The sequence below is a fragment of the Diplotaxodon limnothrissa genome, linkage group LG23 (genome assembly GCF_057381915.1).
Source record: "Diplotaxodon limnothrissa isolate DT_005_m linkage group LG23, D_limnothrissa_male_GT1.1, whole genome shotgun sequence".
In the NCBI taxonomy this organism is placed as follows: domain Eukaryota; kingdom Metazoa; phylum Chordata; class Actinopteri; order Cichliformes; family Cichlidae; genus Diplotaxodon; species Diplotaxodon limnothrissa.
In genome coordinates this window covers 46,335,646-46,348,957 of record NC_140617.1, presented here as the reverse complement: position 1 = coordinate 46,348,957, position 13,312 = coordinate 46,335,646, and the positions used below count along the sequence as shown (strand labels likewise).

General features: G+C 42.1%; 1 protein-coding gene across 1 annotated transcript; it reads right to left on the bottom strand.

Moving 5' to 3' along the window:
- Window positions 1-2,566: 2,566 nt before the first annotated feature.
- Window positions 2,567-9,269, bottom strand: LOC146608841 (NLR family CARD domain-containing protein 3-like). Its single transcript, XM_085348889.1, has 3 exons — window positions 8,996-9,269; window positions 2,824-4,594; window positions 2,567-2,744 (listed from the first exon to the last, which is right to left on the bottom strand). Exons 1-3 carry the CDS (start codon window positions 9,267-9,269, stop codon window positions 2,567-2,569), a joined length of 2,223 nt encoding a protein of 740 aa, XP_085205015.1.
- Window positions 9,270-13,312: the final 4,043 nt, after the last annotated feature.

Genomic DNA, 13,312 nt, shown 5'->3' with positions numbered 1-13,312 from the left:
TCCTAACTGGCAGACCACAGGCAGTAAGGATGGGCCGACATGTCTCAGCCTCCACCACTCTCAGCACTGGAGCCCCCCAGGGGTGTGTTCTGAGCCCCCTGCTGTACTCTCTGTACACATATGACTGTGTGGCCACTACCAGCTCCACCACCATCATCAAGTTTGCTGACAACACCGTCGTGGTGGGCCTGATCTCTGATAACAACGAGACGGCCTACCTGAAGGAGATTAGGAATATGGAGAACTGGTGCCAGAGGAACAACCTCCTTCTAAACATCAGTAAGACAAAGGAGCTGATAGTGGACTTCAGCACTAAGCAGGAGAGGAACTACCAGACCCCCGTCATCAACGAGTGCCCAGTGGAGAGAGTGGACAGCTTCAAATACCTCGGAGTTCACATCACGCAGGACCTGTCATGGTCCTGTCACATCAACACCGTGGTGAAAAAGGCCCAACAGCGTCTCTACCACCTCAGACGCTCGAGAGACTTCCTTTTTTTGGATCTTTAGCCATCAGAATTGTTGTCTTAAGGCCAAGAAAGATGCCAAGCGGATTTATTTTACCAAGTGGATCATCATGGCCTTGCCATATTGGTCCATTTGATTGACCTTTATTATAATTATGAATTTATTTTATTTTCAGTTGCTACAAACGGGACAGACATGACTGTGGGATAGGACAGGGGGAAAGAATGAAAGAAAGAGAGGGAGAGAAAAAAAGAAAACCAAAGGGGAGAAGAGACGGTGAGAAGGGGGGGAAGAGAGAAAAAAACAAACAAACAAAAAAAACAAAACTCCTGGGTCACCTGTATGGAGAAAAAAAAACAGAGGAGAAAGCAAACAACAAAGAGCAACATAATAAGAAAAAAAAAGCACCATCACAATAAACTAGCTAGCAGTAGATATCGATAGTTACTAAATAATAAACGATATTGTGCAGCACGCAAGATAGCCAGCGCACAGTGTGCTTTGAGGCAGCAGCCAAGAAAGCTGTAGTCCGCGTCTATGAATACCCATGTGTACACCTGTGTGCACACCTGTGTGGATCAGCATGCTTGCATTCCAAAGGTTTCTCCATGTAATGATCTGCTAGGGAGTGTGGGGAGCCACAGCCCTGTCCTCTATGGTATCAAGCAGGTATGGAGGAGATCAAAACTCCAGACATCCAGAGGCCCCCAGAACACAAGAGACCAAGGAAGACCCACAGAGGGGCAGCCGCGCCACTGTCCCAGTAAGAGCTAAGGAGAGTCCCAGATGAGGGCTCATTCAGCAGCCGCGGAGCAGAAGCCAGGGGGAGTTGCAGTGACGCGCCCGTGAGCTCCGCCGGCAGCCAGCTGTGCCTGAGTGACCGAGCCCCAGGCCGAGAGGCCGGGGGCACCCCACCTCCGAAGTGGCCCGAGCGAGCCGCCAAGGAGTGAGCCGGTGTGTACCCGGACGCCGCTTGAGAGACTTCCAACTGCCCCCCAAGGTGCTCAGGAACTTTTACTCGTGCACCATAGAGAGCATCCTGACGGGAAACATCTTAACCTGGTTCGGGAACAGCACCATGCAGGACAGACGAGCTCTACAGAGGGTTGTGCGATCAGCTGAGCGCACCATCCGCTCCGAGCTCCCTGACCTGCACTCAATCTACAGCAGGCGGTGCTGGACCAAGGCCAGGAAGATCGTGAAGGACCTCAGCCATCCCAACAACAGACTGTTCTCTCTGTTGAGGTCAGGAAAGCGATTCCGCTCCCTGAAGACCAACACAGAGAGACTGAGGAGGAGCTTCTTCCTGCAGGCGATACGGTCTCTCAATCACAATCACACCACCACACAGTACTGACCCACACATACAGTTCTTACACACACACTGGACATTCTGGACATTGTTTTCACTTCATCACTTAAATCACTTTAAGCATATTTGCACTGCACAAGACATAATGTGGATTGCACAACACTGGACACTATATTCTTCATTTCAAGCTAATACTTGTACAGCTGCTGTTATTGTGTATATATTTATTTATATTTCTTCATACATTCTTATATAGTTCTATATTGTGTATTTTGTTGTACAGTTATTTTATTTTCAACTTTAATTTATGTATTTTATCTTATTCTTTCCCAGTTAAATTTACCCTTCATTCTAATTTGTGTTGTACAGTTATTTCATTTTTAACCTTAATTTATATTTTATTCCTTCCTAGTTAAATTTACCCTTTTTAATTTTTCATATTTATTTCCTATCTTATTCATAGCCTTTTCCTTTTTTGTTTTCTTTAGGTCACGAGCAGTTGTCCAAGCATTTCACTACATATCGTACTGTGTATGACTGTGTACGTGACAAATAAAATTTGAATTTGAATTTGAATTTGAATTTGAAAGTCATCTACATGTGGGTTTAGTTCTGACTTTAGGGACAAGTAAAAAAATAAAATAAAATAAAAACATCTGTCCAGACAACCTGACAGTCAAAAATATAAACTCAGGAACTTAAAAGGAAAATTGTGCTGACTTTGAACGTCCACATCAAGATAAACTTACAGATTTAAGAGTCAAAAAGCGTCAAAACGTCTGTATCCTTACCTGAGAGTTTCAAGTTTACAGTCAGGACTCTTTAGTCCAACACACAGCAAATCCAATCCTGAATCCTGCAGTTTGTTCAAGCTCAGCTCCAGCTCTCTCAGATGATTGGATGGGGAGCTGAGAATTTCAGACAAAGCTTCAAAGCTTCTTTTTGAGAGTTTACAATCTCTCAGCCTGAGGAAGAATAACAATGGAGACATATTCTTTTATTCATCTAGCATTATTAAACATATTTGTTCATAGATTCACTTACAGCACTTTCTTGGATGCTTTGACCACTGGCAGCAGCTTCAAAAATGCCTTCTCTGAACGGGAGTATTTCTCCAGGTCGAACTCATCCAGATCTGATGACAGTAAGATGAAGACCAGAGCCGACCACTGAGCAGGAGACAGTTGATCTGTGGAGAGACGTCCTGATCTCAGGGACTGTTGGATCTCCTCCACTAGAGAACGATCATCCAGTTCATTCAGACAGTGGAGCAGGTTGATGCTTTTCTCTGCAGACAGTTTCCCACTGAGCTTCTTCTTGATGTACTGGACTGTTTCCTGATTGGTCTGTGAGCTACTTCCTGTCTCTGTCAGCATGCATAGGAGATCCTGATTGGTCTGCAGTGAAAGACCCAGGAGGAAGCGGAGGAACAAGTCCAGGTGTCCATTTGGACTCTTTAAGGCTTTGTCCACAGCACTCTGGTAGAAGTCTTTTACAGTAAGTGTTTTCTGGAAGATTTTAAAGCGAGGAGATTGTTTCTTAAGCAGGTTGACTCCAGAGTTGATGAAGGTCAGATAGACATGAAGAGCAGCAAAGAACTCCTGAATGCTCAGATGGACGAAACAGTAAACGACACCGGTGAACATGTGACACTCATCAGCTTTAAAGATCTGTGTGAACACTCCTGAGTACACTGAGGCTGCTCTGATATCGATGCCACACTCTTTCAGGTCTGATTCATAGAAGATCAGGTTTCCTTTCTGCAGCTGATCAAAGGCCAGTTTTCCCAGAGACTCAATGATCTTCCTGCATGAATCTGTCTCAGCTCCTCCATCATACTTGATGTCCTTCGTTTTTAGGTGAAATAGCACAAGGCGTAGGTAGAGCTCTGTGAGAGTCTTAGGCAGATCTTGACTCTCTTTATTCTTCATGACAAACTCCAGAACTGTAGCAGTGATCCAGCAGAAGACTGGGATGTGGCACATGATGTGGAGGCTTCGTGATGTCTTGATGTGGGAGATGATGCTGCTGGCCTGCTCCTCATCTCTGAATCTCTTCCTGAAGTACTCCTCCTTCTGTGGGTCAGTGAACCCTCTGACTTCTGTCACCATGTCAACAATGTCACAAAGGATCTTATTGGCTGCTGCAGGTCGTGTGGTTATCCAGAGGCGAGCAGAGGGAAGCAGTTTCCCCCTGATGAGGTTTATCAGCAGCACATCCACTGAGGTGGACTTTCTAGGGTCAGTCAGGATTGCAGTTTTGTGGAAGTCCAGAGGAGGTCGACACTCATCCAGACCATCAAAGATGAACACAACCTGGAAGTCTTCAAAGATGTAGATTCCTGCTTTTTTGGTTTCAGTAAAGATGTGATGAACAAGTTCCACCAAGCTGAACTTTTCCTCTTTCAGCAGATTCAGCTCTCTGAAAGTGAATGGAAACATGAACTGGATGTCCTGGTTGGCTTTGTCTTCAGCCCAGTCCAGAGTGAACTTCTGTGTTAGGACTGTTTTCCCAATGCCAGCCACTCCCATTGTCAGCACTGTTCTGATTGGTTTATCTCTTCCAGGTGGGAGTTTAAAGATGTCTTCTTGTCTGATGGTTGTTTCTGGTCTGTCTGGTTTCCTGGATGCTGTTTCAATCTGTCTGACCTCATGTTCATCATTAACCTCTGCAGTCCCTCCCCCTGTGATATAGAGCTCTGTGTAGATCTGACTCAGGAGGGTCGGGTTTTCTGTTGTAGAAATCCCCTCGAGCACACACTGGAACTTCTGCTTCAGGTCTGACTTGAGTTTGAGCTGACACTCAGTGAGAATCTCTGCATGAATAAACAGCAAATGACACAAATGAGAAAACTGCATTCTGGTTACTGTGGTTATGTGTTCAGTTCACTGGACTCTTGGTGTCATGATCCGGGTGAGTCTGAGTAACTTTCCACAGCATCAGCTCTCCTCCCCTGGGTGGAGCCCTCCTCACTCCTCCCTGCTCCTCACCTGTTGCCAATTACTCCGGCAGTATTTATGAGCAGCACTCACAATTAACCTTCTCCAGATTGTGTGCTTACCACAGTCAGTTCTCTGCCTCACATTTTGTCTTGTGCTCCTCAGCTTGTTTCGCGTAACCCTCTTTTCCTGTTCCCTAGTCGGCACCTGGATACATCTTCCAACTCTCGCCATAAGTCACGCCTCAGGATTCTGGCCTGCCACTGCTGGGAAAACTCACTCTTGCAAACTGCCATCCTCACCTGCCTGCCTCCATGTGCACCTACATCTCACTCTGTACCCAGATTTAATTCATCTCCTCCTCCAGCTGATCTCCACCTGCAGCCACGTAACACCTCTTAGTTTTTAAATCTTGGACTCATTCACTACACTGTGGACCACTCTGATTATTATCTCCTTTGTTCCAGTGATCCTGGATAGTTTCTATTCGCCCGATTCTGCCCCTGTTGTTCCTTTGACCTGCCTCAGCTTATGTTCTGGCCTCAGCTCTGCACTTCTCATAATACCTCGCTTGCTGTTGAATTTAGCCGTGATTCAGCTTTCTCCGTCAAGAAATCTAGTAAAATACATTTCTGTTAAAAGTCACTCAGCCTCCGTTTTTTGGTTCTGTGCTTGACTCCATTCCTTTTCATGAGCCATTGAGCCCTGACACTTGGGTTATAACTGAGGGCAGGTTTTATAGAGACACATTCGATTTAATTGTGTTTATTTATACAGCACCAAATCAATACTAGCAACATTTCACATATTACATAAACAACACTATGGAGCCAGTGATGAATAAATATGTAGAATAAATGAAAGAATTTCAAGTATAAAAGTTTTTTTTTAATTCCTCCAAATAACAACAACAGTCACCCCAATGTGCTTTATATTGTAAGATAAAGAACCTACAATAATACAACAGAAAAAACCCCAACTATCTTTTTGGGTCCTGAAAACTGAAGGCTCTGCCTCCCATTCTACTTTTAAATACTCTGTGAACAACAAGTAGGCCTGCAGAGCGAGAGCGAAGTGCTCTAATAGGGGGATATGGTACTACAAGGTCATTAAGATAAGATGGGGCCTGATTATTTAAGACCTTGTATGTGAGGAGCAGGATTTTGAATTCAATTCTGGATTTAACAGGAAGTCGATACAGGAGAAATCTGCTCTCTCTTTCTAGTCCCTGTCAGGACTCTTGCTGCAGCATTTTGGATTAACTGAAGCCTTTTCAGCGAGTTTTTAGGACTTGCTGATAATAATGAATTACAGTCATCCAGCCTTGACGTAATAAATGCATAAACTTGTCACGGCTGGGGCAGCAGTCGTGCGGTGGAGTTAAATGAGGACCCAAGTTGCAGACAGTGGTGGAGATGCGAGTGAGGTTTTATTTACAGTGAACAAACCAAGGTGAGGGCAGAACTAAACATAAACCTAAACTGGAAAAACTACAGTGGATGCAAAAGTATTCGGTCCCCTTGAACTTTTCCACATTTTGTCACATTACAGCCACAAACATGAATCAATGTTAGTGGAATTCCAGGTGAAAGACCAACACAAAGTGGTGCACACGTGAGAAGTGGAACGAAAATCATACATCATTCCAAACATTTTGTACAAATAAATAACTGCAAAGTGGGGTGTGCGTAATTATTCAGCCCCCTGAGTCAATACTTTGTAGAACCAGCTTTTGCTGCAGTTACAGCTGCCAGTCTTTTAGGGTCTGTCTCTACCAGCTTTGCACATCTACAGACTGAAATTCTTGCCCATTCTTCTTTGCAAAACAGCTCCAGCTCAGGCAGATTAGATGGGCAGCGTTTGTGAACAGCAGTTTTCAGATCTTGCCACAGATTCTGGATTGGATTTAGATCTGGACTTTGACTGGGCCGTTCTAACACATGGACATGTTTTGTTTTAAACCATTCCATTGTTGCCCTGGCTTTATGTTCAGGGTCGTTGTCCTGCTGGAAGGGGAACCTCCGCCCCAGTCTCAAGTCTTTTGCAGACTCCAAGAGGTTTTCTTCCAAGATTGCCCTGTATTTGACTCCATCCATCTTCCCATCAACTCTGACCAGCTTCCCTGTCCCTGCTGAAGAGAAGCACCCCCAGAGCATGATGCTGCCACCACCATATTTGACAGTGGGGATGGTGTGTTCAGAGTCATGTGCAGTGTTAGTTTTCTACCACACATAGCGTTTTGCATTTTGAACAATAAGTTCCATTTTGGTCTCATCTGACCTGAGCACCTTCTTCCACATGTTTGCTGTGTCCCCCACATGGCTTGTGGCAAACTGCAAACGGGACTTCTTATGGTTTTCTGTTAACAATGGCTTTCTTCTTGCCACTCTTCCATAAAGGCCAACTTTGTGCAGTGCACGACTAATAATTCCCCCACCTGAGCTGTAGATCTCTGCAGCTCGTCCAGAGTCACCATGGGCCTCTTGGCTGCATTTCGGATCAGCACTCTCCTTGTTCGGCCTTGTTCGATTACACACAGGTGCACTCTATTTAGTCATTAGCACTCATCAGGCAACGTCTATGTGCAACTGACTGCACTCAAACCAAAGGGGGCTGAATAATTACGCACACCCCACTTTGCAGTTATTTATTTGTAAAAAATGTTTGGAGTCATGTATGATTCTCATTCCACTTCTCACGTGTACACCGCTTTGTGTTGGTCTTTCACCTGGAATTCAAATAAAACTGATTCATGTTTGTGGCTGTAATGTGACAAAATGTGGAAAAGTTCAAGGGGGCCGAATACTTTTGCAAGCCACTGTAACAGACAAACCTGAAAACATAAGGACAGCGGGGAATACACAGAGATGACACAAAGAAGGCTGGATAGAGAGACGAGTAGTAACACTGATTAACACAGTAATGCAGACGACACAACGAGGAACACAGGCAGACACATACTATAAATACACACAAGGTAATGAGGGAATGACACACAGGAGGGGAGCACAGCTGATCCTAATTCACAAGACGAGACACAAACCTTCAAAGTAAAACAGGAAACAGACTGTTTTACAACACAAACTCGGGGACACGAACAGAACACAGAGGAAAGACACAGGTAGAGATCAACCTAAGAACTAATACAAAATCAGAATTAACACAAAGTACACAAGGTGATACCAAAAATGAAACAAAACGCTGAACGACCCAGGACCATGACAGAACTAGTTTTTCAGCGTCACTCTGAGACAGGATATTTCTAACTTTAGAGATGTTGCACAAATGGAAGAAAGCAGTCTTGCATATTTGTTTAATATGTGCGTTGAAGGACATGTCCTGGTCAAAAATGACTCCAAGGTTCCTCACAGCGTTACTGGAGGCCAAGGTAATGCCATCCAGAGTAAGAATCTGCTTAGATACCATATTTCTAAGATTTTCAGGGCCGAGTACAATAACCTCAGTTTGATCTGAATTAAGAAGCAGAAAGTTAGCGGCCATCCAGGTCTTTATGTCTTTAAGACGTTCCTGCAGTTTAACTAATTGGTGTGTGTTATCTGACTTCATGGACAGATGGAGCTGGGTATCATCTGCATAGCAGTGTAAATGTATGCTATGTCTTCTAATGATGCTGCCTAAGGGAAGCTTGGTAACGGGAGCGTTGCCAGCAGAAGGCTGAAGTGGAATCTCCAAGAAAGCTGCAGAAGAAAAAACATGAGCTGAAATGGTGGATTTCAGTCAAATAAGGAGAACTGTGGCTTTCCTCCAACCTTTGACCAATCACCTTAGTGTCCTGTTTATCAACCATAATAAAAAGCATTTACTGTGTGGGCATTTTTTTGTTTGGGTCTCCAAACAGCAGAAAGAAATGGCAGCCATTTTTTTAACTTTACCTTCAACTGGTAAATAGATTTAAGAGAAAGCACTTTGATCATATTTGTGACGTGTCCCAAACTGTTGTTGTCGCCTCATTTATGTTGATAAAACAGCTCTAAAACCAATCTCACAATATAAATCTGTAAAATGGGCAGAAAACCTGCTGCTGGTCCCATTTTAATCAAACCAACCCAAAGAGCAGATATTCATGTGTGTACACAGGAGGTTATTTGTGCAGATGCATAAAACACAAACTGTTGGCTTTCTGCAGTCTCTCACTCCTGAAAGTGTTGGCAAGTGCTTTGGATTTATTATTTATATGGATTTTAATGGCACCTGTGTAATGTTAACTAAGGTTTTTATTGTTTATGTATTTTTTGTTTAGTCATTCCCTGACTTACCTGTGGGTTCTGGGATGGTTTTATTTAAATTCTCCAACAGATCATTCTTGTTTATCCTCCCCAAAAGATTTTTAGTGACTTCAAAAGTGTTGATAGAGTAGGTATCAAACATCAGATCCACTATGTCCGTCCTCTCTGCATTCTCCAGTTTACTCACTGGGATTGCTGGTAAACCTTCTACAGACCCGTTCTTCAGATGCCACTTAAATTTTTCAAAGTCATCACGTCCCAAATCCTCCAAAGTCCCCAGAAGGATTTCTTTAGGTGTCGTCATCTTTTACCCTGTAAGGACCCGATAAACAAAGACTGTAACAACAGCTGGAGAGGTAATTGTCTGATTTATCAGAATTTAACTTGATTCTAACAGCAGTTCATCACAATAAATTTCTTAGGCTCAGAATGCAACAAAATTGCACATGAAGAAGCACATAGAGAAGTATCCAAGTAACACTTTGCTACAATATAAAACAAACTATTATAAATAAAGAAAATATATAAACTAAATATATACACTACCCGTCAAACGTTTTAGAACAGCCCAATTTTTCCAGTGTTTTTGTCACGGTTTGCGAGCCGTGTGTAAATTATTAAAGGACCCTTTATGCAGGCAGCTCAGATGCAAGTGAGTTTATTCATCACATGGTGATACAAACAGAAATGGCGAAGGTGAGCATGGAAACTAAGCAAAAACCTAAACTGGGAAAACTAACAGTACACGAATATGAAGAATTACACGAAGGGAAGACGAAAACACGGAACACAAGGGGTGGGAGCAAAGCACCACAACACATCACTATATAGTAGTGATGGGTCCAGCAACACTGATGCACCGACGCTTGTATCAAGCTCACAGAGCGAAACCTGTATCGGTGCGTGTGTCGCTTTAAGAAAAAGTCACGTGATCGATACAGCTGCTGTATCGCTCATTACCAACGCGCTAAACTGTGTTTAAAAGGTACCGCATCTGCATCTGTCAATGGGATGAGTCGCCACCAAAAAACCCCCCAAAAAACCAAAATTACTCTCGCAAAGATAAAAAAACAAAAAAAACAAAACATCTCTCCATAACAAAATTGAGCTTGAAAGAAAAAAAAATGTTTCTGCTGTGTGGGATCATTTTGATCTTTTAACTGCAAATAAGGGAATAGTTTGTCTGTCTTTGTTTCAGTGTAATCTATCAGAATAGGAAAAACAGCAATGTGACTTGCAGTGTAAATTATTTATTTTCTATTCTGCTGAGCTTTGTTACACAATCAAAAGCACCTCCTCAGTGTTCAGGCATTACAGAACCAAACATGAAAATGAGGAGACAAACACACCGAGAATGAACACAGGTCGGCCTATATTGACACTGAACTGCTTTATCATCATTTTTTAATTAACATGCGTTTTATTATTTTGAAATCAAGCACCTAGGAAGTCTGTTCTGGACCATGCAGTCCTGAGTTTTATTATAACGGACTGCCAACCCCTTAGTATTGTGGAGAGTGTCGGAGAGAAACATTCCAAGATCAGAGGATCCTTTAACGTACTGGGGGAACAGGAAGACATCTTATCTGAACCTTTTCCACCTGGCTTTACAGTTTTTGTGTACCCCAGCTTCATCTGTGCCTCTGAATTTTCCAAAGCTGGGGAAATGCACCTTAGAACACACATGCATCAACACTACAATGAGCGGGCGGAGGGAGGTTTTGGAGTCTTCTCACACCCCCGTTCTCTGCGACAGGCACGTGCAGAGGGGGGGGCTAGAGGGGCTTGAGCACCCGCCCCTTTCCTGATGGGTGCCCAAGGTGCCCTTTTGTTGAGGCAACTTTTTTTTTTAAAAAGTTGCCTCCTGTCTGTGCCCTTCAACAATAATATTTAACTATTAATCACAGTTTTGCTAAATAAAAGGATCTGGCTTGCATCAGTCACATGATCACATTTAACCAATGATCGCCGTCGACGGCAGAACGCGCTGGTTACGAGCCGGGAACGAGCTCACAAAGAGCACGCGCATTTTTTGCGGTCCGGAGCTGTAAGAGAAACACAAGTTCAGTTCAGTTCAGTTCAGTTCATTTTTATTTCAAACATTTCAAACATGTGCCTTCACAATCATTACAAAATATCATTCCATTATTTGTTTGAAAAGGAGTAGGCTGAAGTATTTACTTATTTGTCCCTACCCCCTCAAGTTTTACCTCTCATTCATTTAATTTTTTTTTTTGTCTTAAATTAAACAAACAACATATGAAACATATAAACATATGAAGTAAAACAAAACATAACATACATAAATCAAAAACAAGAAATTAGCAAGCCCCACCACAGTATAGTTTCTTTCATATGAAAAATACAGAATGTGTATATTTGCAGATACACAAGTTATGGAAAAACAACAAACCAAAACAAAACAAAAAAACAAAAAAACAACCAAAAAAGAACCGCAACACCATTACCAGCAACATTACCATCCTGGGTTAACCCCGTTTTCTTCATTCTTATACTTATTTAAAATTAGGTTTTTATATTTTAGTTAACTCAGAGACACAGACTGATGCGACAAACCCAGTAAGTAGGTGTACAGCGTACACTGTAGTGTGTAGCACCCAGGAGTATTAGCTTATTACGTACACGTTGGTAAGTTGTCTTGTGGCAATTTGACAAACTGAAACAAACGAGCGTGCTCCGTGTGCAACAGCGTGACAAACATTACCTGTCCTTTTATTAACTGCACATGTAGTGCTGGTCATAGCTGCTGGCTACCTGTGTAAGGCTGTCATGGGTCTGTAGCTCTGTCACCGTTTTAGTGAACATATTTAGTTTTAAAGTAAGTTACAGAGCATTTCCTGCCCTTCTGGGGGGATTATATTTCACTAAAAACGATCTAATATACATGTCCACATAATTATGCATTATTATAATTATAATATATTAAAAAACACGCTGTATTTTAAAGAACATACATTAAGATGCAGATTATATTAGATTTATATTTTAAATAAGACAAAATTTGGATTTTACAGCAGTAAAATGATTGTATCTCTATACATGTAATAAGCTTTGCCCTGCACAGAGTGGATAGTGAAACAAATGGAATCATCATAAATACATTATTTCATATTTATTACTTCCCCCTCCTCATTGCTTTATTATTGTAGCTCTAGTAATAAATAATAATGTAAGGATTCTGGATCAGCACCATGATGCCCATAGTATATACAGTATTCTGAAGAAGGTCTAAAATGTCAGTGTGTTGCACCAAAATATTTAAGTAATTATCAGTTTTAGTTCTTAGCGTGTACCTCAAAGCACACTGTGTTCTGTTGATCTTATGTGCTGCACAATAATGTTTAATATTTAGTATTTACTGTTATATTACTATATATCATTGTGATGTTGTTTATTGTATTGCTCTCGTTTTCTTCTGCTTGTTTTCTTTTTTCTTTCTCAACAGGTGATCCAGGTGATTGATGTATGTGTGTGTGTGTATATATATATATATATATATTTTTTTTTTTTGTCTGCTTATTTAGTTGGTTTTTGTTTTTTTGCCCTTTATCCCTGTCCCAGGACACAGCTGGGAGTGACTGACAAGATGAGACAGAGGAAACGCAAACTAAACACACTGACATGAGACACGGACCTTCACCACAAAGCAGTAAATACATAGACTGAGGCTACGTCCACACGTACACGGGTATTTTTGAGAACGGAGATTTTCCGTTTTTGTTTTCAAAAATAATCCCGTCCACACGTAAAGGCAGAAATGAAGGAAAACACTGCTAGGAACATGCCAAAGCAACAGGTGGAGATATATTCCTAACCGTGCAGAAATGCTGGCCAATCAGAAGTCTAGAAGCCTCGGTGGGAAAAAGTAAACAAAGCTGGGGCATAGAAGGAGAACCAAGTCGTATGTGTGGAGGGACAGTAACTGTGTGTATATGTAATCATTTAAACACTGCAGAAAGTACAATTAACACTAATAGTATAATAATAGTACCTGAATTGTACGGAGCCCCTCTGATGACATGGTCCAAAAATAAATAAATTGTGGCCACAAAATACCCTCGAAATACTATTTTCGAGAGCACGAAATGGGTATAACGTGGCAACGAATTACGCATTTGTGGCAACATCATATTGATACAATTCCTGGACAGCTGCGTAGAGACACAAGCATGAGAGTAGGCTAAACCTATACACCGTGGACAGAGACGGTATGAGTGAGTTTTATTTTAGGCTGGGAATGAGCTACAATGCATTTTGAAAAGCCTGCAATGCAAGGAACCATTATTACGGAGAGACATTTAAACAGGATACTGAGAGCCCAGTTGC